We start from the raw sequence: 23309 nt of genomic DNA, 5'->3' as shown, positions 1-23309 counted from the left end.
TTAAGTAGTTCCTTCTTGAAGCTGTTCAGTCAAAAAAAAAAAGTGAATTCCAAACTTTTATTCTAAAATGCAAATCCTAAAAAATATTTATGTTCTGAGTTAAAGCAGTCTCTACAATTACATTGCAGAAACATAATTTTTTTCCTCTTCAGGAAATGCTTGATATCATGAAAGCAATATACGATATGATGGGGAAATGCACCTATCCTGTTCTCAAAGAAGATGCACCTAGACAACATGTGGAAACATTTTTCCAGGTAGGTCGGTTAACACAGAAGCCAAAAAGATGGCTCTGTGAGCAGGTAGAGAAAGATTTTCATTGTCATAATATATCCTTCCAATTCTGTAATCCTTTCTATTCTCTGTGGTTCCATCCCAAGTTTCCCAGATCTATTTATTACACCCCGTTTTTTCAACAACAAGCTCTTTAAGCATAGTCCACTTACTATGACTTTTGGACTGGTTGTTCCTAGGCTGACATATAACTGACATGAATACTGAAAAGGACTTGTTTTGCACAGGAATCTGGGAGGAGAAACATACTGTAGTGGGTTGACACAGTCTGGATGCCAGGCAACCAAAGCCTCTCTCTGACTTCCCCCCTCAACTGAACAGGAGAAAGCAAAACTAACAAAGGGTTCAGGAGTGTATCACTCCTGATGGGCTCACCCTTGGCCAGCAGCAGTTCCTGGACCTGCCTGGCATTGGTTCTGCTGCACATGGGGGAAGCTTCTGGCATCTTCTCACAGAAGCCAGCCCTGTAGCCCTCCTGCTACCAAACCCTGGCCACACAAACCCAATTCATGTACTTTTTTTTTTTTAATACAGAAAATGGACAAGAACAAAGATGGAGTAGTTACCATAGACGAATTCATTGAGAGCTGCCAGAAAGTAAGTATTACGTGTTAAGTACTGAATGTGTATCTGTTAGCTGTTGCTATCATAGCTCTTTACAGATTTCTGGAGTGTCAGTGAGGGTGATCTTAATATCAGAGGCAACATTTTCCCAAGGTAGAGTATCTATGTACGCCATTACACAGAAACACTAAACAGTATAAATAAATTCGTGGCCTGAATCTGCAGAAGAGCTGTTATATACAAGCTGTCATTGCTTATTAGACAACTGTGCCAATATCCTTTCTCTCTTTAATAGTGTATTGTTTGCACTTGGTACTGAAGTTTGCACTTCACATTCAGCTAAATATTTCTATCTCTGCCCATGCTGGGGCACGCAGTTCTATCACAATTGGCGTATAATCATGACATTAATAATATTGCCTGAAAATTTATCATCCATGGAGTTTCTCAGTTAGTTGTGAGGTGCTTATAAGCAGTGAAGCCTTATAAAAAGAGAGTGCAAGTGGTTTGCAAAGTGTTGGATGGCGGGAGTTAACACTAGACAAGTTTTCTCAAGGCAAGGGTGTGATCTGATTGTGATTGTCAGCCACAATGCTACCCAAGTGGCTGTCAATTTCTTTCAAATGCTGGAAGCAGCTTCTGGCCTCTAGAGCCAGGATGGAGAACTGCTGAAGCAGGAGTTACAGAGTGAAAACAGAAACCAGAAACTCTTCAGAAACCAGATTGTTCTCAGACCAGTAGATGATATGAGGAAAGATAAGTTGCATTTTCATAAATTTAAGGAAATCTTGTTAATTTTACAGTTAAAAATTGCAAGAAAAAGAAACCTGATAGAGTATAAAATTAGAATGACTAGCCTTTGGCATGAGAAGAGGTTCATAGAATCATAGAATATGCTCAGTTGAAAGACACCCAACAGGATCATTGAGTCCAATTCCTGGCTCTACACAAGACACCCCAAGATAAAGGTTGTAGTGTATAGTAAAGCATCACATTAGACATAGAGGATATGATAGGCCTGATTACATTATGTAAATTGATGTGGCAGAAAGCCTGATGTGACAAATTTAAGATGTCGTAGTAGTGGTCTATTGATACCTTGCCCAGCAGACTGACTAATACAAACCTGATAGAGACCAGCACTATAACCCCTGCTTATTGATTCTTATCTTCTATATCAAGAATAGAGTCATAAAGGGACAGAAGATAACAATTTCTTGAGAGATAGTTTTTTAACTATTTGGAATAGGGAAATCATCTAGATGCTCAAATATGCTCTAGAAGCAGTCTATTTTTATATTCATCTGTAGCTATTCATTGGAGCTGCTCTTATGAGTACAGCTACCTAGTAGGTGATACTTTGTTTGATTTTAATCCACTGATTTTGGGGAATGAAAGACAGCCAAGAGCTCTGCTAACTGTGGCTGTTCTGTGTATCCTTAGCAACGGGCACTGGGCAGTATTTCTTCTCTCAGCAGTGCTCTGTTGCACTGACAGTGGTTCCAGCTTGTCAGTCTTGTTCAATACCAATGAAAGGCATTTCCTCTGCTAACACTGCGTGATCATCAGAAACAGAGATGAGATTCATCTCCCAGCTGAAGTCTCTAGCAATCCAGAAGTTAAATGACACATTAATCTGCATTTGATGGCAATTATGGTGATGGGCTGAGTGATTAATTTACCAGGAAAATTAATACCTTTAGTAAGGAATTGCCTGCTCTCCTTATCGAGTGCAATTCAGTGTCTCAATTCTCTTAGAAGATTTATTTATCTGTTCTAAGTATTCAGAATACATGTGAGAGAGATGCTCTCTAAACTGCGACATGAAGGAGACACAGAATGCTACAGAATGCTACAATTGTCAACATGCTACTTACCTCACCTTCCCTTGCTTTTAACTTCAATGGTGGCTATGTTTTTTTGATACAAAAAAATGTCTTGCTGCCTAAATTTTTGTCTCTCTGCTGATTAAGAACCATTTTTAAAAAAACTTCTGTACCTCAAAGTGTGTAATTCATTTTTATATTGAGATTTGGTATTGGAAATTAGGTTTGGAGCTAGGATTCATGGAGTCATAGAATAGACTGAGTTGGAAGAGACTCATCAGGATAAAATCCAATTCCTGGCCCTGTGCAGGACACCCCAAGAATCACACCATGTGCCTGAGAGAATTGTCAAAACATTTCTTAACTCTGCCAGGCTTGGTGCTGTGACCGCTGCCCTGGGGAGCCTGTGCCAGTGCCCAGCCTTCCTCTGGGTGGAGAACCTCTCCCTAATATCCAACCTAAACCTCCCCTGACACAACTGCAGGCCATTCCCTCGGGTCCTGTCACTGTCACCACAGAGCAGAGATCAGTGCCTGCCCCTCCTCCTCCTCTCATGAGGAAGCTGTACCTGCAATGAGGTCTCTCCTCAGTCTCCTCCAGAATGAACAGACCAAGGGACCTCAGCTGCTCCTCATGCAGCTTCCCCTCCAGAGCCTTCCCCATCCTCATGGGCTCCTTTGGATGTTCTCTTAATACCTTTATGTCTTTCTTATATCGTGGCACCCAAAACTGTAGTTTTCAAGGTGAGGCCACCCCAGCCAGCTCAGAGCAGAGCAGGACAATCCCCTCCCTTGCCTGGCTGGTGATGCTGTCCCTGATGCTCCCAGGACACATTTTGCCCTCCTGGCTGCCAGGGCACTGCTGGCTCATGTTCGATTTTCCCCTGACCAGAACCCCCAGGTCTCTTTCCACAGTGTAGCTCTCCAGCCTTGCATTCCTCAGCCTATACACACAGGCATGATTGCTCCATCTCAGGTGCAGAATCCAGGACTGGCCCTTCTTAAACTTTGTACGGTTGGTGATTACGTTGCCTTTTGCTCAACCTGGAAATGAAACCTCAGAAAATTTTAGTAAGGAGGTAATATAAAAGGGGATCTTTATTTGAAGGCTTTCAGGAGCAGTTAAGGAAAGATGTCCACAAAAGCCCACCCCCCTAGGGGTGAGTACATTTGATAGGTTTTAGGAAATTAGCATAATTGATAAAAGGCACCAATTAGGAGAACAAGTGGTAATACAATTCCCCCCCAGGTCAAGCCCTTCTCTGGAGCCTCCCCTTCAGCACCAGTTGTACTTTGTCCATGAAATGTATCTCCAAGAATTGTTCTTGGCCTTGGCTCCCAGGAAGAACCAAGAAAGCATGGGGTCTTGTATCCCTCAGGGCTTGGAGCTCTGGAATGCCTAGGAAAGGCCATGGAAAAGTACTGGGAAAACTAGTTACTAATACAATAGGTGACAGAGTTACAAATACATGTGTGAAGAATACAGAGAACATATAACAGAAAACAAGGCAAAACCTAAATGGCATCATTCACACATCTCTCTATTTTGTCCAAGTCTCTCTGCAGGGCCTCCCTGACCTTGAGTGAATTGACAGTTCCTCCCAGTTTAGTGCTGTCCACAAATTTACTTAGTATTCCTTTGAGTCCTGCATCTAGATCATTAATGAAGATGAAGAGAATTGGTTGAGGATGAGCCTTGCAGACCCCCACTAGTGATTGGGTTTCAATCAAAGTCCTTCACAAAACTCCATTCAGGAGTTAATCTGGCTTTGCTCTTTTCAGGATTACACATTTTACAACGGAACATGGCTACTGCTTTTAAAACACAGCTGCAGGAAAACCCTTTCTTAACATCCCGATAGGTATGAGATCTAAAAGGGTAAGGTCTGAATCTTTAAATAGAACTGAATCATGTTCTGCCACGGAAAGGCTGCAGGAGCCTTTTCTTTGAAGGTTATCTCAGGCAAGACTTGCCAGTCTCCAAGAACTGGCATTCCTTTACTTTGAGTTGGAAGCCAAATTAGTGAGTTGCAGAAGTATATCCCTTTCACTCCTGTTTTGCAACAACTAAAGGAAATGTGGCATGCTTACTTTACAAGCAAGAACGAATAGAGCAAAACATCTTTGAGCAAAGTTTCTACTTCAGGTTCCTGGGGTATGTTCCTGAGTTTTTTTTGTAGCATCAAGAGACTGTGTGTTCTTAAACACTCATTTTACATGTGTGTGCCTTTTAAAAAAATTGTGGTGTTATGCTGAACACTTGTTTGGCACAGCTATCAGTGCACTGGCACCGTACAGCCTGAGGTATACAGGTAGTCCAAAGCTCTTAATTCACAGTCCCATTGCAAAGAATGGCCTGTCCATTCAAAAGTGTTGAAACAGTTATGCAGGGAATTACAAAGCATTCAGGCTTTGAGCACAGTCTTTTCTGGACACTGGGTAGAAGGATCTGAGTAAAATGGTGCTTCCCCTCATCCTCCCTCTGTCGTAGGCAGGGAATGTGTATGACCTCATTTCCCTGCTCTCCCTACCCCACATGTGTTTGAATGTCAGTCTGCCATCCAGCCTCCAGCAGTCTCTCTGCTCCTACAGGAGGAATGGACTATGCTGCCCTAGATACACCACACCGAGTCTCAGAGAGTGGTGGCTGTTTGTCTGGCTTCACATAAATTACCAAAGAGCAGATCTAGATTGAGAAACAGGAGTGGGGCTACCTCAAGAGCTTGGCACTTCCCAGTTCCTTACCTGCCCCTTCCACTGATGGGTACCAGTGGACAATGGTCTGACTTGGGCCTTGCTTTGTATCTACAGCAGCACCACAAAGAGCAGTCAAAGGACTAATGTCACCATGCATAGGTGACTGTCACAGGGACTGACATAGGTCCTTGTGATAATAAGAAAAAGGCTTCTGGCACAGGTGTTTTCTGCAGGAGTAGCCCTTTCCATACACAATGCTGATGGTTTGGGCTATCCTGAAAACAGCAAAGAAACCATTTCAAACCTACAAAAAACTGGCTCAAAGGTAGGTCAGATCTGCCAAAGTTCATTCATCCAGGTTTGTGCTTCATATGGACCATGCTTCATATGCACTAACACCTCTCTTTGTCTTGAGTTAGGAACCATTTAACAAGTCTAATAGGAAAATTTGTGTATAAAAATGTACTGAAAAAAGAGGCAAATAAAAAAGATACGCTTGCCTAAGAATTCCAATGCAAGCATCTGGGATTTTTCTGTTTTGTTTTGTTTTGTTTTTAAAGATGGTAAAAAAAAGCTACTAAAACTCATCATTTTCTACGTATTATGACAAGTTTGTATTTCCTTGTGAAGACTCTTCTCATTTGACTGACTAAGGGAGTGGCATTGGAAGTCTTCTGTAAAGAAACAGCCTACATCAGAAATATGGAGTTGATTTTACTAAACTACCAGTTTCATTCATGATATAATAAAATATCATATATCATAAAATTGGTAGGAAGTGTCAAAACAATTTGCAGATTCAGAGCATGTTGTTTGCTTGCACATTTACTGAGCTTTGTTGCTAATGTATATACAGAAACATTTGTGCTAATAATATGATAAGTGACTTAAGTTAAACCAAACTCTTAACCTTACATCAATGACACTCACTAGTTTATTGATGTTTCAAAGCAATGCAGTGAGGAAAAGGATCTTTTATTTTAACTTTCAGTAATTTAATACAGTAGGTTTGCTTTACAAAATTTTTAAGCATTAGCCTATATCGTGTATTTTTGAAATTACATATCATTGCTTCCATAAGTTATTTTATTGTACAAAATAGCATGCAGACCATTCCTTACAGCAGCATCACTTCAGATGACATATAGAATCAAATATAAAAAACCCCACTGTGCATGTTTCATAACATAAATTAAGCTAATTACTCAGACTTGTCATTTTCTACAAAGCAAATCACCCACTAGACTGAATAGTGACTAATTTAACTGGAAATTGATACTGAAGATATGTTAATGGAAGATTAATATACAGAAATCTCACATACTTATCACTAGTGAAGAATACTATTGAGATAACCTTTCTAAGAACTGGATTTTTGATGCACTTTTTTCATGAAACATCCAAAAATAATCTATAATTCAGTCTTTTTATTCATTAGAATAAAAGATGGTCATATAATCTCTGAAGAAAGTACTAAAGAGAGGGATCATTACAGTGGAGACCAGCAAATGCTAATTGAGCATGTAATAAATTCTTGTATTGTGTATATATATATATATTGATTTGTGCTGGCAACTGTTGGTCCAGGAACGCCAACAAACATGGGCTACTGCAAGTGACTCTTTCTTCTATCAACTGAAAGGTAAAGCTTACAAAGAAAAATATTTTTTGCTGACTGCTGTGCTGAGAGTTACCTACTGATATAATCTGGAGCACAGAGTGATGCATCAGTATAATACAGAACTTGAAAGATGAATATTTTGTTAAAAAATTACCTAATGCAAAGCAATCTGAAAGCAGAAGTTAGAAGCAGTCACCATTTTTCATTGTGAACACACAGAAAATCTGAATTGAGGAGCTGAAGAGTGTTGTGGTGATACTTGTCAAACTGATTTTGGCTCATGCAGTGATGCACACTTCAGTCTACTTTTCTTAGTCATCCCTAACTATGCAGCAGAAGCCCTAGGATTGCAAAAAGGATCCTGTGTACAGTGCACAGGACTAGCAATTACATGTAGATTCACACTTGATACAACTATTCCATGAGTATTTATTGTCTAGGTGTATTCTGTTATCCTGAATTTAAACTGATAACCTCAGAAATGTTACACATCTAATTTTCTTAATATGCTATTGTATTCTTGACAGAGCTGTATTGGTTTCATTAATTTACAGAAAAACTTACTTAAGCATGGATCTATTAACAACATTTTTCTGCTAACCATTTCTCCAAACAAGCTGAAAAAAATGTTGCAATTAACGAAAATGTTCCACCACATTTCAGTATAGATATCCTCTAACTACATTTGTAATGGTGTGTGATTTTTGGTTTTGTGTTGTCTTCTTTTACAGGATGAGAATATAATGCGATCCATGCAGCTCTTTGAAAATGTGATTTAATGAAGACATTAGGTCTACAACTAATGGACAAATATGAACTATTCTGCAACATTATCTAAAAATGGATTTCCCACTTTATCATAAATAAAGTTACTCAGCTTTACACTGAGACATGTATTATGCAAGTAAATTTTTTATTATAAACTGTTCTAAACAGAAAACCCTTTCTAAATTATACAATCTACCACTTCTACAGTGGCTACATAATTAATAGGACTGTACTGAAAAATCAGGTTCTTACTACAAACTCAAACAAAATATAACTGACATTAGGCACATTTATTATCATTCCAATCCCTACTTAAAATAGATACAATCACAAAGAGATTAAATAAATATCCTTAGTTTTGCTACTCATTTGTACTGGACTAAGCTCCAGGTCTTGAAGAGTATTTCTTAAATCTCTAGCTTCGAATTTATACAGAGGCATTACAATTTATTTTCTTCTCCTATTTCTATGGTGTAGTCCTCATTTTTAAATAATATTTTGAGTTAAAATGCTACAATAATGTGCGATGCACACCTTGCTACAATTGCCTTCCAACGTTGACTTGTTTCTCTCTTCAGAAAAAAACCCCAAAGTACCCCAAACATAACTAAACAGATGACTTCAGAGCAAGAACTGTTATAGAACAAAAAAAAAAATTGCTTATGGGTATTCCTATTCCCTAAAAAATATGAGTAAGCTTCTCTCAATCTCACCTAATAAATCTGCACTTAATTTATCATTACATGAATATCAGGAGTCCTACACACTGTACTGTTAAAAAAGAATTTTTAATTCTTCTTGGATGTGTCTGCAAATTCTTTGCTTTAAATTAAGGATCTTCTGACTTCCAGTTTTTCATGAAGAAACCTTAACTGGATCCTAACACTGCTTTCCTAAGTATGTCTTTCTGCCTTTAATGAAGAAAAAGGCATGAACTTTTGAAACTGCCATCCCAATTTAGTGCTGAGAATGACCATCACTATGTAGTAACATCTACTAATAATGAATGCTAGAGGCTAACATCCGTTTCATCTTTTTGTAATAACTTTAACTATGAGACAGAACCAGGAAAACAATTAAAACTTTAGCTATATATCATCTACATGTGATAAATACTTTACATTTTTTAAGATCATTTCTTCATTAAGACTGGAGCTACTTAATTCTGAACCTAGAAAGATTCTTCTAAGAAAGTGTGCATATAAAATATAAAACTGCCCCATTACATTTTTAAGATATATTGTCCACAGTCTACGCCAATACTTCAAAATAGATGAAATGCTATCAGAGATAGGCCAACTTTCATTGTGACATTGCTGCAGAAAGTGTGAAAGGGGATTAATGAAGTAGAAAGAGGGTTACAAGTATTATTTTGTAAAAATAAATCAGGTATCTATTCTGGTGTAGAGATGGGATGTTAGAGGCATGTTGAAGGCTGCTCTGCTATCACCAGTGTAGGATAAGAGTAGTACAATACATGTACACCTGAAATCTGCTGTAGTGTGTTTGTGTAAACTAAATGTGCACATTTTGTAAAAAAAATAAAGTAAACATGAAGAAAAAAAGGACCATGATAAATTTTTTGAGTTGTTAAATATCTCCTGGCAAAAATGCTTACTGAAGAAATATATATATTTTTTAAAGCATAAATACATTTATCTTGATTTAGCACAGTTCTGATCTCGGCAGAGATCTGTCCTGAAGTGAATTTTAGTTGGGCTGTGGTAATTTAAAACAAAAACTTCTGAAATTGCTTTCACATGACAGACTTTTATTAATACTCTATGCATCAGCATCTTCTTATGACAACAAAACATCCTTTCCAACAACTTTAAATGCCAGAATTGAATATTCCTCAGGGGAAAACATTCTGTTCAATTTTTTTTTTACTTCAGTTAACTCTCCCTCACAGCGTACTCGAATACAACATGTCCCTGAACAGCATTACAAGAACCAATTAGGAATTATTTTGCAATCAAGTTCAAATACATAAATACATTAACGGACAAGTGCTGTACCCTACAAAGCTTGACAGCCAGGTACGCTGGCTTGTACAATTTTTTTTTTTTTTAACTCCTATTTTTTATAGCTTCCATGTTCAGAAGTTTATTAACTTGTCTGGACCTGAATTCACAAGCAAATCCCAAGCGGATCTGTGACGTTACTGAACTCAGTGCAAAGGGAGCACAGTGTAAGTGCTCCAAAGCTGCCTCCTCTATCCGGCTCCCATTCAGCAGGCTCAAAGTTAACAGGAACTAATTAGCTGAGCAAAACCTCAGCTGTGGCTCTGTGGAGCAAGCTGATGCCTCTACACTGTATTCTCCAGAGCCTTTCCAGGCTCTCAAAACAACATGTTGAGAATGCACTGAGCAAGTTCAGCTTTGGACTATATGCTGCCTGTTTACTGGGTTCAGCTTCACACCTTTAAAAGCTGACTATGAACCTAAATGTGTCTATCTGTGCCATGTCACAAAATGTTATATATTTCAAAAGTAGCCACACATATGCAATTTAGCACCAAGTTAGATTTTATTTAAGTAATTACAACCAAATTATTTTGCATCACACAAATATACAAAACATATTAAGAGCACTGCAGATATAATAAATGAAATTGTAAGTTAAAAACGAAATAAGAATCAGTATTTAATCAGTGTCATTGTAAGCCCAATGCATATACAATATACAAGGAGAAGTCTTCCATAATTATATATTCACAAACTGATAAGACTCCTGCTCTCCATCATACTTAAGAATTATTATTATTTTAAGGGAATATATCATACCCCAAGTAAGTGTCAGTGATATTTACAGACAGTTTGTTTCCAAAATTCACCTTACAGTACAAATCACTACAGTTTCCTTGTTCAAGAGTAGATAGAACAATAGGTTGGAATTTTAGACTTGATGATAGCCACAGTTGCCTATTGAAGAAAACAAAATTAATTTAAACAAAATAAGGGGCACTAGCATTATATATGACAGTACTCATATAGTCTCTATAAATTGCATCATTCACAACTTTTACTTAGTTATCTTTGCCATTATCAAACAGTAGAAAACTAAAAAGTTAATATTTGCTGAGAAATTTACTGTCAAAAGGGCTGAAAATAATGAATGGGGAAAATGTACCATAGCGATAATTAATGCTGGGGAGTAAACATCTGAAAGAAGGGACATGTACATTCATACCTAAAAGTGGACATAAATATAGACATGGAATAATACAGATTTTTAAGCAATGATGTTCTGGAAGGGACTTCCAACAAAAGTAAGAATCATATGCTTTATAACTAATTTAGGAAATAAATTTGATAAATTAATCAGTTGGATTATATATTATTGCTTGTAACCACAATCTAGTAGTTTCCAGGTTTTTTTTGCTTTATCTTATTACTGTCTTTTTAAAAGACATACAGAAAGACTTACTCACAAAACAGGTAAGACTACAGGAAATCAGTGGACTAACAGAAGAATTAGAGGTTAATGATTCACTGGATTAATTATATTATCTAGACCTAAATTTTCAGAACATTAGGACAAGACATAATTTTCCTTTTCTTGTCTCACTTCATATAAATAAAAAACTTTCATCCTCCTTCATTTTTCATTATGTTTTTCAAGTCTGTAGTACAAACACTGCTACTGCTCTTAAATAGCATGAGCACACACACAAGAAGAGGCATCTACTGATTATTTGGGCACCTACTGGCTAAGGCACACAAACTCAGTACTTCTAGGCTTGCTAGGTCCCTACTCCCCAGGTTATTCCTATTCTTTGCGAATAACCATTTAATATAACACATACAACTGTTCGTAGGGTCAAGAAAGCAAATATTTTCTCTTCAAGATGAACATCTAAGCCAGTACTGCTCATTTTTTCTCCTTTTGTCCTTTGTGCACAATGTACAGCACAACATTTGGCAAAAGAATGTTCAACAGAAGAAACCTCTGCCATCTGTTACTTAAAGCATCTTTTTGATTTATAGCCATTGCAGATCCAAACTCTGGGTTAACCAGGGTGGGCTGGAATGTGAGCGTCAGATTCCCTCAGGAAATGGCATAAACAATAAACTATTAGTGGAAATTGGCAGGCATCACCAACAACAGCAAAAAGTAACTTTTTGCAAGAGTAAATCTTGTTGAGAAAGTTATTTAGTCCCAGAAAATGGAAAACCAAACATGTATCCCAGCCATACTGTGTTGGAGTCAGTAAGTCAGGAGTCTCTCTGATTTCTTCAGAGAGAAATCAGAATGCAGGGATTGAATTAAAGCTTTTGGATGGAACGAGTAAGTGAGCAGATGGAATGGGTAAGTGAATAGATGGGGTGAGTAAGTAAGTAAGTAAATGGAATAAGTTTTAAGTGCTTTTAGTGAGTAAAAGGTCTTAGATGCCTGAGAAGTAGTACATATTCTAGTGAAGGTTGAAAAACATACTAGTGTTTCCTTAGAGGCTCCAAGAACCTAGCTTCAGACATAATAGAGTTAAAGAATATTACTTATATTTTTCAGTTAGAAAAAGATAGCCCATGAATGTATTTTATACGTAGCCTGGCGTGCTAAGAAACTAAAATTCTAATAGGTTGAGAAGTAGTGGTCTGAGTTTGTGTCTTAACTAGCTGAAAAGTTTCTATAAAAGAACATGCATCAGGGAGAGCTGGTGCTCTATGCCATGGCTTTATGCCATGTGCATTTTGCCACTGCAGTTTTGCCATTGTTTTATGCCATTGCTTTTGCCACTTGCTTTTTGCCATTACTTTTATGCCATTGCTTTTGTTCCTGCTCTCATCGCTGTCATCAACACCCAGGAAGAAGACAGGAGCTGCCCGGCTCCTCTGACCCTGCTGGAACCACAGGAAGCTTCTGCTTCTGTTTGGGACTCTGAGCCAGAACTTAGCATGGCCTTTGCTGTCTGTGACTTTTGCTTTTGAGACTGATGTGCTTTTAAAATAAATAACTTTATAACAACTATTAGCTGCTTCGCTTTTTAAAGAAGAACACAACCCGACAGTGTGGGTGCCTCAGAGCACCAGGAAGTTTCCAAAACCTCACAATACTGAAGCAAGAATATGGCAAGAAAAACCAGAGATGAAAGCTGTTTTCACAAAATTGTATTCAAAAGTGTAGATTACTGAATAAACATCTGATCAACTCACCTTTCCACCATGGTGCTCCAACTTTTGTAAAGCATCAGTAACTTTTTCTCTATATTTCTTGTCCATTAATCTCTTTAAAAGCTATTGGAAAAGTAAAAAGGTTTGTTGCACAATATAGTACAATATATGGAAAGAGGCAATAATAACCTGTTTTGTTACTTTATTCCATCTTACCTTTGCACAATTAAAGCCACAAAGAATCATTACTTTATAACTTGTAACTGATGTCGAAGTGTGGAAATCAATAAAAGCAAATGGAATAAAAAGTTAGCTAAAGAGAAACTTAAATTCAAAGAAAACTGATCTGTTAATCCACAAAAATATTTCTTTTTCTTTTACCAAACAAATTTGAAAGAAATATCCACCTTAAAAAAAGTCATTCTTAAAGAGTTGTTCACATGAAAAGTTAACTTCTTTTTCATGTGCATTGAAAGTGATTTATGATAGTGGAAATACTTCAAAAAAACCTGCCTGTAGTTTCTCTCTTCTGTGTTGATTGTCAAAAAAGATCCTTTTATTTTGCTGTAAAAGTGCACTTTGCAAGCAGGCTAAAAGAAACCATGAAAAAGTCCGTCTGACAGAGAACTTATGTCCTCAGAATGACTTGGTATAAAAATACTTCTCATAATCCCACTCAAAACTTATTTAGTGAAAACTTCCTTGTGCAGAATTGCTATCTTAAAGGAGTGGGAATATTTGCTTCTGTTACTGTATTGAAACGTTCATGCTTTTGTTAAGATATTCAGATTTATGATTAAAAACTCATTTTGCAATAAATTTTACTCCAAAACAATGCATCTGGATGTTTTCATAAATAGTAGAGAGAGGACTTCCATTATTCTCCAGTTTACATTAACAACAAGGTTTTGGACCTTGCTCAAACTTTGTAACTCACCATATTATAAAAGAATGAATGACTCACACACGGGACTATATGAAATAATGCTTTTAATGCAACTGCTGAGTCCCCCACTGCATCTGTGCAGATATTATAGTAACATCTCAACCAGAGTGCCATGAAAACACAAATGATTTTTTTACTGCAGCATTACAAACTTACATTTGTGAGCAGAAACTTAAGATGATCATTAAGAGATGGGCCAACAACAGCACTCAATTGCACTAAAGCATCCAATCCCCTGCCAAAAACTTCATCATCCACGTGTGCCTTCAGAAGAGGAAGAAACAAAGAAAATCCTGTTAGTAAGATTCAGACAAACATGTAAGTTTTTCTAACCTGCAATCTCTGCATTATGATTGTATGGAGTAGTTTTAAACATTAAAACTACTGTGCAATTGCTAATTGCTATAACGATACAAGTTTAGAAATAGAAGTGCAATATGACTGAATATTAGTCTCTAGAGGCCAAATTTAAAGCCAGAGCATGTTTTTAAAGTGGAAAAAAAAAGCATCCATGAAATGTCCACAGAATTCTTGCCTTTCTTCTGAACAACAAAATTAATTATTTACTATTGCTGAAATAAAAAATGTGGCATTCAGAACAGCTTGCTTGCTACACTGATAATTTCAGTATTTCACAGCATATTAGAAATAACCTTTCAATGCTGATATGTTGAAATTGAAAGACACTGTTTTAGTTACAAATGTAATAAATTCTGGATAATTTCTATGTAATTCATAACAATAACTTTCTTTGTTGGAGAAGCAGAGGACCCAATTACTTTCTGCCTCAATTAATTTAATCCTCTGCCAACTACACCTTTGTCACCTGCCAGCAATTATCAGGCTCATATCTACTTCTATGGTTCTTTGTCGTCTTTATTTCTCCCATAGGAAGGTTCTTCTATACCTGACATCTCGAATGGTTTAGTTACCTGGCTTTTCCTTTAGCAGAGGAATAGACTCAAAGCAACTTATTTTGGTCTCATTCTAAATTATAAATTTATTTAAACAACTGTTTTTCCTCTCCAGCTTCCGGGCCCTGAACATTTTCTTTTTAACTAGGAATCTTTGACTGCTTGTATAGTGGAAGATTTAACAAGACATAATATCAAAAAAAGTGCAACAATAAAAATTATCAGAAGAGTAATGTGAATTGGAGGAAAAGACAAGAATAATTTTTCTAATTTTGCCTTTAAGCTAAATCAAAGATAGTGTTAACACATAATTCTGAACTGCTGTTACATTTGAGATTAATTTTCAGACTTCAAGCCATCTCTGTTAAATCAGAACTGAAACACAGCTAGATTAACAGACAGCTACTTACTGAACCAGAAAAGGACTCTCAAAGACATGAAAAAGATCCAAAAGAGATAACCCTTAAAGCCAATATCTCACTTTATTTTCTGATGGTGTAGAGGAGTTAAATTTATTTTTTTTTAATTAAGAAGATGATCTCAAACACTTTAAATGTATATTATTCATTTTTCCTCATTGATATATTCTGGAGATGCTGCTGTGCAGGCCTGGGAGCAGGACCCAATGATCCTTGTAAGTCCCTCATTTTGTGATTCTGTTTTACCTTTGTAGCATGTTTTGAATTGTTACATATAATAGATGAGTATTTATTCTTGTATATCCAGTTTACTTCAACTCATTTTTGTTTTTTGCATGTTATTGCGTGGACATATAAAAAAAGCCCACCACAAATACATATATTTATTTCTGCTTATATTAAAACCTTTAAGAGAACAGTTTCATAAAATTTTCCCATAACTACTGTCATATAGTTATACCAGGAGTTGCCCATCTTAATTTATATGTTAACAACAGAAAGAGAAATTATTCCTACCCCCCAAACCAAAAGCAATGGATCTATTACATTCATATTACCCACGTAGTTCTCACCAGCAGAAGAAAAAAAAAAATCAAACCCATTAAAATCTCTGCATGAAGAGCAAGATATACCAGTGCAGCCTTTAAGACTGGAACTAGACGAGGCAACAAGGGAATTGCTTTTTCAGCAGCACCTTCAACCAGAAGTAATTCTTTGAAACCCTCCTTGGAAACAAAAGTATAGGGATGTTTTGTCTCTCTTAGTCCCTGTAGCAAATATAAAACATAATTTTCTTAATACTGAGCCCTCTTTTAAACAAAAACGCGTTTTAGAAGTTCCACACAGAAGCAAGACCATGTTTAGATTTTGTCAGATTAGTTCAAAATAATAAAGTACACTATCTCCACCATGTGGAGCCACTGGGTATAACTCTGCTCACAGAATATTCTAATTCATTTTTTCTTTTAGAACATTGAATTTTAAAACTCACATTATGAATACTGCCAATTAAATCAATATTTGTGCTTCACTACCTTTAATCTAACAACCCAAGGTATTTTTTCAGTGAGACCATGAACTAGAACAGGCTATATTTGTATAGAGGTTTTGTACCCTGAAGGGAAAAAAGAATAGAAGGTGAACTATGGAAAGAAAGACACCCCCCCACCACATACCTCTCTATGCAACACTAAAAACTTGTAGATAGTTTGCATATGTGCAAAGATGCACATCTAGTGAAGGTCTGACTGGCAAAACTCAAAGATTTAAAGCCCCGTAGCTGAAGGTTTTTCTTAACATAGTAGAAGTATTATGTTACTTTAGGAATTGACAGTTTTGTTTAATATTAAAAAGAAAAAACAAAAAAAAAAAAAAGGGAAAAAAAGAAACAAAGAGAATAAAAAGGAAAAAACGGGAAAAGAAGGAAAAAAGGAAAAAGAAAGTAAGCCACCTCAGTATACACACTTTATTCTACCTGCGACATTGGATTCAGCATTTATTTAGACACCTGGAACATATTTGGTGATAAATGTCACAGATGGTTCTAAGAAAACAGAAGCCTCAACACAGTGTACAATACTTCTCTTCCACTTATTTACAGGATCCTATTTCCACTCTATCTGTTAAGTCTATTGAAGAGAGCATTCTTACTTCATAAGGTAGGCTTTTTGTACAAAAATAAGCAAAACAATTTAGTTTACAAAGGAATCCGGAAAATCACAAATTTCATTCAACAGCTGGGCACCTCAGATGCAGACTTGCATTTGATCAGTATATTGAAGATTAAATGGTTCTACCTAGCTCTCCCAGAAAGCTCTAACTAAAGAACTACAAATCCAATGCTCTTGACCATTTTCATTCGTACAATATTCTCACAGGTGCATTTTTTAATATTTCACTAGTAGCTGAGCCTAAACTAGCTAACTTAGATTGTTAAAAAATAACATTTACAATTAGGAAATGGTTGTATGCTTAATGTTGCAAGAAATTGAGTTTACCTCTGCCAATGTTAAAAGAAGAGGATCAAAGAGAAGAGTTCCAGGAGGGCATTCCCACTGCAGTTTGTGCTTTACTGATCCATGCATTAACCTACATAAAGAATAAGGCTTTAACAAAATAATAATACATAATTTATTGCTAACACTATTTACTTTAAATGTATCACCAATTAGTTTGTTGTATTCCTTCATTATATACACAATCTCAATACATAATGCTCTCCTTAGTGGAATTATAGGATCACAGAATCAACTGGCAAAGATCTCTGGGATCATGGAGTCCAACCTGTGTATATGTATAATGGTTAACAGCACAATTATATTAAATTCTCAAAACATGGAAGTTTTCAAAATTCTGCTCCTAATCACACAGAAATCAGAAAATAGAAGTTATAAAAATTGTAGGTGCCTCTAATGCCAACACAGAAGTTATTCCTTTTGCAAAGTTACTTATTTTGATAAGTATATTAAGAAACATTTTCCTTAAATAGCAATGGGTAAGGGAAGGCAGTTGAAACTGAAGGAAGACCATACTGGAATTTACTATTTACTCCTAAGATACAAATAAATGTATTAATACTATGTATTAATGATTATTTTATATAATTCTATACATGTACATCTTATTAATGATGGCTTATATTTTTGTAAAGTAATTCTGCATCCTTGTGACAAAATACCAGAACGTTTATTGTCCAGGCAAATATGTAACTAAGTAACTTAAAATACCTTAAAAATAAACTTACTTGCAGGTAGTTTTGTTAATATTGAATATGCCTGAAAACTACAGAATAGGAATATTCAATAACATGTTATACTACTAAGTACAGATAAAAAAGGTTGTGAAAGGTCTACTTATTAAAATGCACTAGTTTTATTATCTGTGTTAGCAAGAAGAAGTAAATACAATTACCTGAAAAAAGAATTTGAGAAAAATGTTTAGGAAATCAAGTGGCACATACTTAACTATTCTTTAAAAATGTGGCTTTGATATTAATACAGCATACAAAAAGGAACCAAAAGAAGACAGTTTCAAAGGCATGGAAAGTTGCTTTTTGCTCTGAATAGAGTGAAGTATTAGAAATTTTCCCAGAATTTAATGGAATCAAACAACCTAACTAAAAGATGAAACAAGAAGAGATGTATTTCATAATATATTTAGTAAAAATAAGAAACAAACCCAACACACCTGCACGGAATGCCACCTCTAGCATATGTAGCAGCAAATGCAGATGGTGGTTGAGAATAAGCACGAAACTGTGAGGACAGAAAAAAACCCAAACATATTTATTCATAACAGTAATGTTTTATATCTATTATGAATATATTAAAACAGAAGTTTACCAAAAGTGAACTTAATCATATGATTCTAAGACAAACCAAAAAAAGAACTGCAGCTATGGAGTGGAAAACATATAAGAGATACACTTATCCAAAAACTGCTTTTAAGACTCGTTGGTCTGAGAAGCTGTTAAAATGAATAAAAATGTACAATCAGTGGTTTCCTGATGGAATCACTTTTATTTTTCTACCATTTTCTTGCAAATGGTAATATTAAAGTCTTACAGGTTCTTTCCTAAGCAGATGAAGGAGCTCCCACTTCCCTGAAGCTCTTGTATTGGTAACATGCAGAAGGCAGTTTTATTGCAATTCCATCTCGATCTGAGTACAGACAAAAGTATATGGTGGCAAGATGTGGGAGAAACACCAAATATTGGACAAGATCGCAGGATGTGGAGACTTTGAAAGGCACTCCCAATTAGAAAGACACGAGAGGCCTCTCTCTCAGCTGTCTCCTTTTGATAACAAATCCTGTTCTAGCAGGTCAGAACAATCCCTGTCTTGTTCTTTAGGTCACACCCGTGTCCTCTCCCTGTCCTTCAGCCTTTTGGTCACTCCACCCTGTTTCCTTGTTGGCCCCCATGCCCTAATCCCATCCTTGTAACACCCCCATGCCCCTGGTAATTGGTCTCTGATACTACTTCCCCTGCCCCAAAACCCCATGTACTTAACCTGGACTCTCAGACCAACCCCTTTGCCTCTGCCTCTGAACGCTGGACTGTGCACACGGGTGGCTGAAATAAAAACTTGTAAAACCCCTGCAAAGGCTCTTTCTGCTTCTTTACCTGCTTCACCTCAACAACTACCCCAACATCAACAGTAGGAGAGCATTGGAAATATACAAGAAGGTTCATACTGGGTGGGAATCTAGGAATTCCCATCTAGGAACTCTGGATAAGGAAACTAGGATCTTCATGCAAGGAAAAGCTGCAAAAATTTTTGCTTTTATCATATACATGCTTCTTACGCATATGAACTATTATATTATTTATTAACATGATCATTTAATGCTGCTTCTCAGATAATATATCACACCTTATCACAAAGCATTCAGAAGCAAATTCTATGACATCTCAATTTTTATCTTTTGAGTGCTTAAAACTACATTAAGATTAGCAGAATTGTGTTCATGGCTTAATTTTGGTCATTGTGCTACTTGCAAAGAGATTTCAAGTAAAAAAGATGCCCACATTAAAGTATTCACCCTCTGTTTATCAGCAAAGTACTTCGACATTTAATTCACTTTCCAAAAAGCCTGTGACATTACTAATTGCCAAATAATATGGCCCACTGCTGAACTACAATTCATGCATTCAATGCTAGTTCTCCAGGCACGGGACTCCCATGAAATAAACAACTCCTTTCATTACTACTCTCTCAAGAACACAATTTTTTTCCTGCAGGATTACACAATCACTGTAACTGTGAGTTTCAAATAATGCTCACCAGAAACTAATTTGCCAGATTTTATGAATCCTTGAATACCTTCAATATGCCACCTGATTCTTGGTTTCATTGCATAACTGAAAGAAGTTTCTCTAAAGTACCAGGTGCCAAAGTTTAGAAGAAAAAAAAAAACAACCCTTTTAAATGTTTACCTCTAAATCTCTTTTTAGGGCAATAGTACATAAAAAATAACAGTTACCATCCAAGCCTCAACTGTAACAAAACACATTTTTATAAAAATGTAATAAATAATGTTATACCTTCAGGCATTTGAGCTTAGAAGATGAAGTATGTATGATTAATAACAAAATCTTAATTTCAGTTAAAAAATAGGACCAGAAGAAGCATGTCTTGCATGCCATTTCATAAAGTAAGGAAAAGTCTTCAAACTACAGATTGATTTTAACTAAACAAAACCACCAACATTTATACATACTGGATCAATAGTTTTAGGATTCAGCTTGTCACTAGGCTTTGGCTGTGATTCTGTAGAACATGTCTTGCTTTTAGGTGCTGCAGTCTTTGTTTTTATTTGGATGCCTGATGACATTCTTAGAACATTGTTTCCTACAAAAAAAAAATATAAAAACATAAAATAATTTTCATTCCTATATGACAGAGTATCAAGGGTTAAAATCCCCAGGCCCATGAACACCCAGCCAAGTAAATCTGAATAAGTGCACTAGGAAACAGACGCCCATTCTTGTACACAGTACACCGTGCATGGGACAATTGTAATAGTCCTGTCACTCCATATATCAAATGCACACATTTCGTAACCTGCTCCTCTTTACTTGTGCCCTTTGAGACCTGCAGCAAAAGTGAATTACATACAGCCTGTTTTCAGGGTAGCCTACAGAAATCCAAGCAGCAGTACAGGGCTCTGCAGAAGACCCCAAGTCAGATAGGGTTGGGTACAGTTATATCAGAAGAAATCAACAATTTGAGGAAGGTCCAGGATGAAAGAACAAAGCAAGTACATCCAGGACACAAAATCTAAAACACAATCATTAAGAGATGAGAACAGAAATGTAAGGCAGCAAAGAAAAGAACACAGGAAATGAATTCCACTAAGAAGAATGCAAGTACTTTTTTAAAAAGACTGCAAAAATAACTTTGTCTACATCCTTAAATACTGATTTAAGTACACTTATCTTCTGTAAGTCAGTGTACCAGCTATATGTCACTACAAATGTATGTAACTGAGTTAAAGTGTCCCCAACAAAAATAACAGTTCTCTACCTATTTAACATACCAAGTCTGAAACTATGATGAGTAATATGGATTATTCCTGGGAGATTACAAGATTTCAAATAGTAATAAAATTATAAAGAGTGAAAACCCTAGTTTTGAATATTTTAATGTTCAGTAATTTTTGCTGTGGTGTATTCTGCATGAAAAAAACATAGATTCCTATAGTGAAAAAAAAAAATTACACTATATAGAGATGAAAGTAATAGGAAGCCATACACAGAAACAAACACTGCCTCAGGGATGAGCATATTTTTCTCAGAAAAGTATTTAAAGTAATTCAGATGTATTTAATTTTTTCTATTTTCCGAGTAATCAAAACATGCTAAGGCACATTAGGTAGCACTGAGCAGAAGTACTTTTCTTAAGGACGTCTCACTCTTCAGAGATGAATGCCCTCGTGTAGTGAGAAGTTGGAAGGGTCACACGTTTTTGCAGAGAGATCAGACAGGTGAAGCACAGCCGTGAATCAAACAAGCGAGGTTTGATACAGAAGTGACCCATCTACTGACAGACGACAGACTTCAAATAAAGGAGCGACACTTTAAACATAAATAGGAGAAGCACTTTTAAGAGACATCTTTCAAAGGAGGAAAAGCGCAGCCTGGAGTTCGGGATCTAGAAGTCACTTAAGGCAGGCAGAAGGGAAGTCAGTAGGATTTGAAAGGAGAGGTCGCTCCCTTACCCTGCTGAGTGCCGACTCTCCCGGAGTGCAGAGGCACAAACAGACGAGGGGCTTCGAGCGCCGTCACCGCCGAGAGGCTCAGGCAGAGAAGCTCCGGCGAATTCCCACAGAGCCCCCGGCTCTCACGAGCCCCGTGGGACACCCAGAAACCCGCGGGAGCACGAGCGGCCCGCCCCGCTCCCCTGGGCCCCTGTCCCGGCCCCGGCTCCCGCTCCCTGGGCACGCCGGGCTCCGGACACGCCGGGCTCCGAGCAGCGCCGTCACCGCTCCCCTGGGCCCCTGTCCCGGCTCCCGGCTCCCGACTCCGAGCAGCGCCGTCACCGCTCCCCTGGGCCCTTGTCCCGGCTCCCGGCTCCGAGCAGCGCCGTCACCGCTCCCCTGGGCCCTTGTCCCGGCTCCCGGCTCCGAGCAGCGCCGTCACCGCTCCCCTAGGCCCCTGTCCCGGCTCCCGGCTCCGAGCAGCGCCGGCACCGCTCCCCTGGGCCCCTGTCCCGGCTCCCGGCTCCGGGCAGCGCCGTCACCGCTCCCCTGGGCCCTTGTCCCGCCCCCCAGCTCCGGGCAGCGCCGTCCCCGCTCCCCTCAGGGCCCTGTCCCGGCTCCCTGCTCCAGGCAGGGCCGGCTCTGCTCCCCTCGGCGCCGCCGACGCTTCCTGCGGTTGCCAGGGGAACTACGGGCCGCCGGCAGTCCAAACTTCCTCCGTGCTTGCTGCAGACGAGCGGCAAGGAGAATGAAAGATCGGTTTTGATCGGGCTTTTTTTTTCTGCCTACCTTGTATGCTGTGATCAAAATGAGAACGGTGAATTTTCAGGTGACATTGCCACTCAGTTTTATCCACTTTTTAAATACCTTCCCATGTATACAATTCTCACACTCATTCAATACTGTTTACAGCATCACATCGGAGTGTGGTAAATGAGCCTTTGGATAAAAGACCAAGAGAGTGCTTTCTTGCTTTCTTCAAGAAATGTGTATATTCATTCATGTACATTCATACACAAAAAATAAATCTTCAAGCAAAATGTTTCCTTGGTTTGCTTAAATTGAGTGGGATACAAGCTTTCCACCATTGCATTCTTGCTCACTTCTGTCATTTCTGCTGCAGAACTGCATGCGGATAAGTGAGACTATTCTCATGATTTTCCACCGGAAAAAGAAATTGCATTGACAGTGGTAAAAAGTAGTTGTAGACTATTCGAAAAATGCCATTGGCATTAGATTTTGGGCAATGCAGGTATTTCATTATTGCTTTTATCCAACATAAATACTTTGTATCTGCCAATAACAGCGAGTTAAAAATGAGGACATTTGCAGAGTTAAAATAGGGCTGCATAATCCCGTACCATTGAAATGCATTAGTGCAAGAAACTATTTGGAAATACAGAAAGAAAATATCTATAAATAATATTGGAGAAGGGAAGATTTTTTTT

The 23309-nt window shown here is 37.5% G+C and overlaps 2 protein-coding genes across 12 annotated transcripts in view; one reads left to right on the top strand and one right to left on the bottom strand.

Annotated features, from left to right (window-relative positions):
• Positions 1-9337, top strand: part of KCNIP4 (potassium voltage-gated channel interacting protein 4) — a 393854-nt gene extending 384517 nt beyond the window's left edge. For all 10 annotated transcript variants that reach the window (XM_088163219.1, XM_088163216.1, XM_088163220.1 and 7 more), the window contains 3 exons: positions 153-257; positions 829-891; positions 7733-9337. In XM_088163219.1, the coding sequence (XP_088019345.1) occupies positions 153-257; positions 829-891; positions 7733-7780 (216 nt within the window). In that variant the 3' untranslated portion in view covers positions 7781-9337. The remainder of the gene's footprint in view (positions 1-152; positions 258-828; positions 892-7732) is intronic.
• A 937-nt stretch (positions 9338-10274) lies between these two features.
• On the bottom strand, positions 10275-22043 carry PACRGL (parkin coregulated like). Of its 2 annotated transcripts, none has more exons than XM_014885150.2 (8): positions 21883-22043; positions 20383-20513; positions 18349-18416; positions 17160-17250; positions 15795-15929; positions 13986-14093; positions 12926-13006; positions 10275-10693 (listed from the first exon to the last, which is right to left on the bottom strand). In XM_014885150.2, exons 2-8 carry the CDS (start codon positions 20494-20496, stop codon positions 10637-10639), a joined length of 654 nt encoding a protein of 217 aa, XP_014740636.1. In that variant the 5' UTR covers positions 20497-20513; positions 21883-22043; the 3' UTR covers positions 10275-10636. The 2 variants fall into 2 exon arrangements, with proteins under 2 accessions (XP_014740636.1, XP_088019349.1); XM_088163223.1 differs by lacking the exon at positions 21883-22043 and adding an exon at positions 20804-21817.
• Between the last annotated feature and the right edge of the window lie 1266 nt (positions 22044-23309).

The sequence above is a fragment of the Sturnus vulgaris genome, chromosome 4 (assembly GCF_052056855.1).
Source record: "Sturnus vulgaris isolate bStuVul1 chromosome 4, bStuVul1.hap1, whole genome shotgun sequence".
Lineage (NCBI taxonomy): Eukaryota > Metazoa > Chordata > Aves > Passeriformes > Sturnidae > Sturnus > Sturnus vulgaris.
The sequence above is the reverse complement of the archived record's forward strand: the minus strand, read 5'-3'. Positions and strand labels throughout refer to the sequence as shown.

Coding starts and splice junctions, on each gene's coding strand:
- PACRGL (XM_014885150.2), bottom strand. CDS start 20,496: ATGTCATCAGGCATCCAAATAAAAACAAAGACTGCAGCACCTAAAAGC. Junction 17,251..18,348: donor AGAGGTGGCATTCCGTGCAG/GTGTGTTGGGTT, acceptor TTCTTTATGTAG/GTTAATGCATGGATCAGTAA. Junction 14,094..15,794: donor CAGTCTTAAAGGCTGCACTG/GTATATCTTGCT, acceptor CCTCTTCTGAAG/GCACACGTGGATGATGAAGT.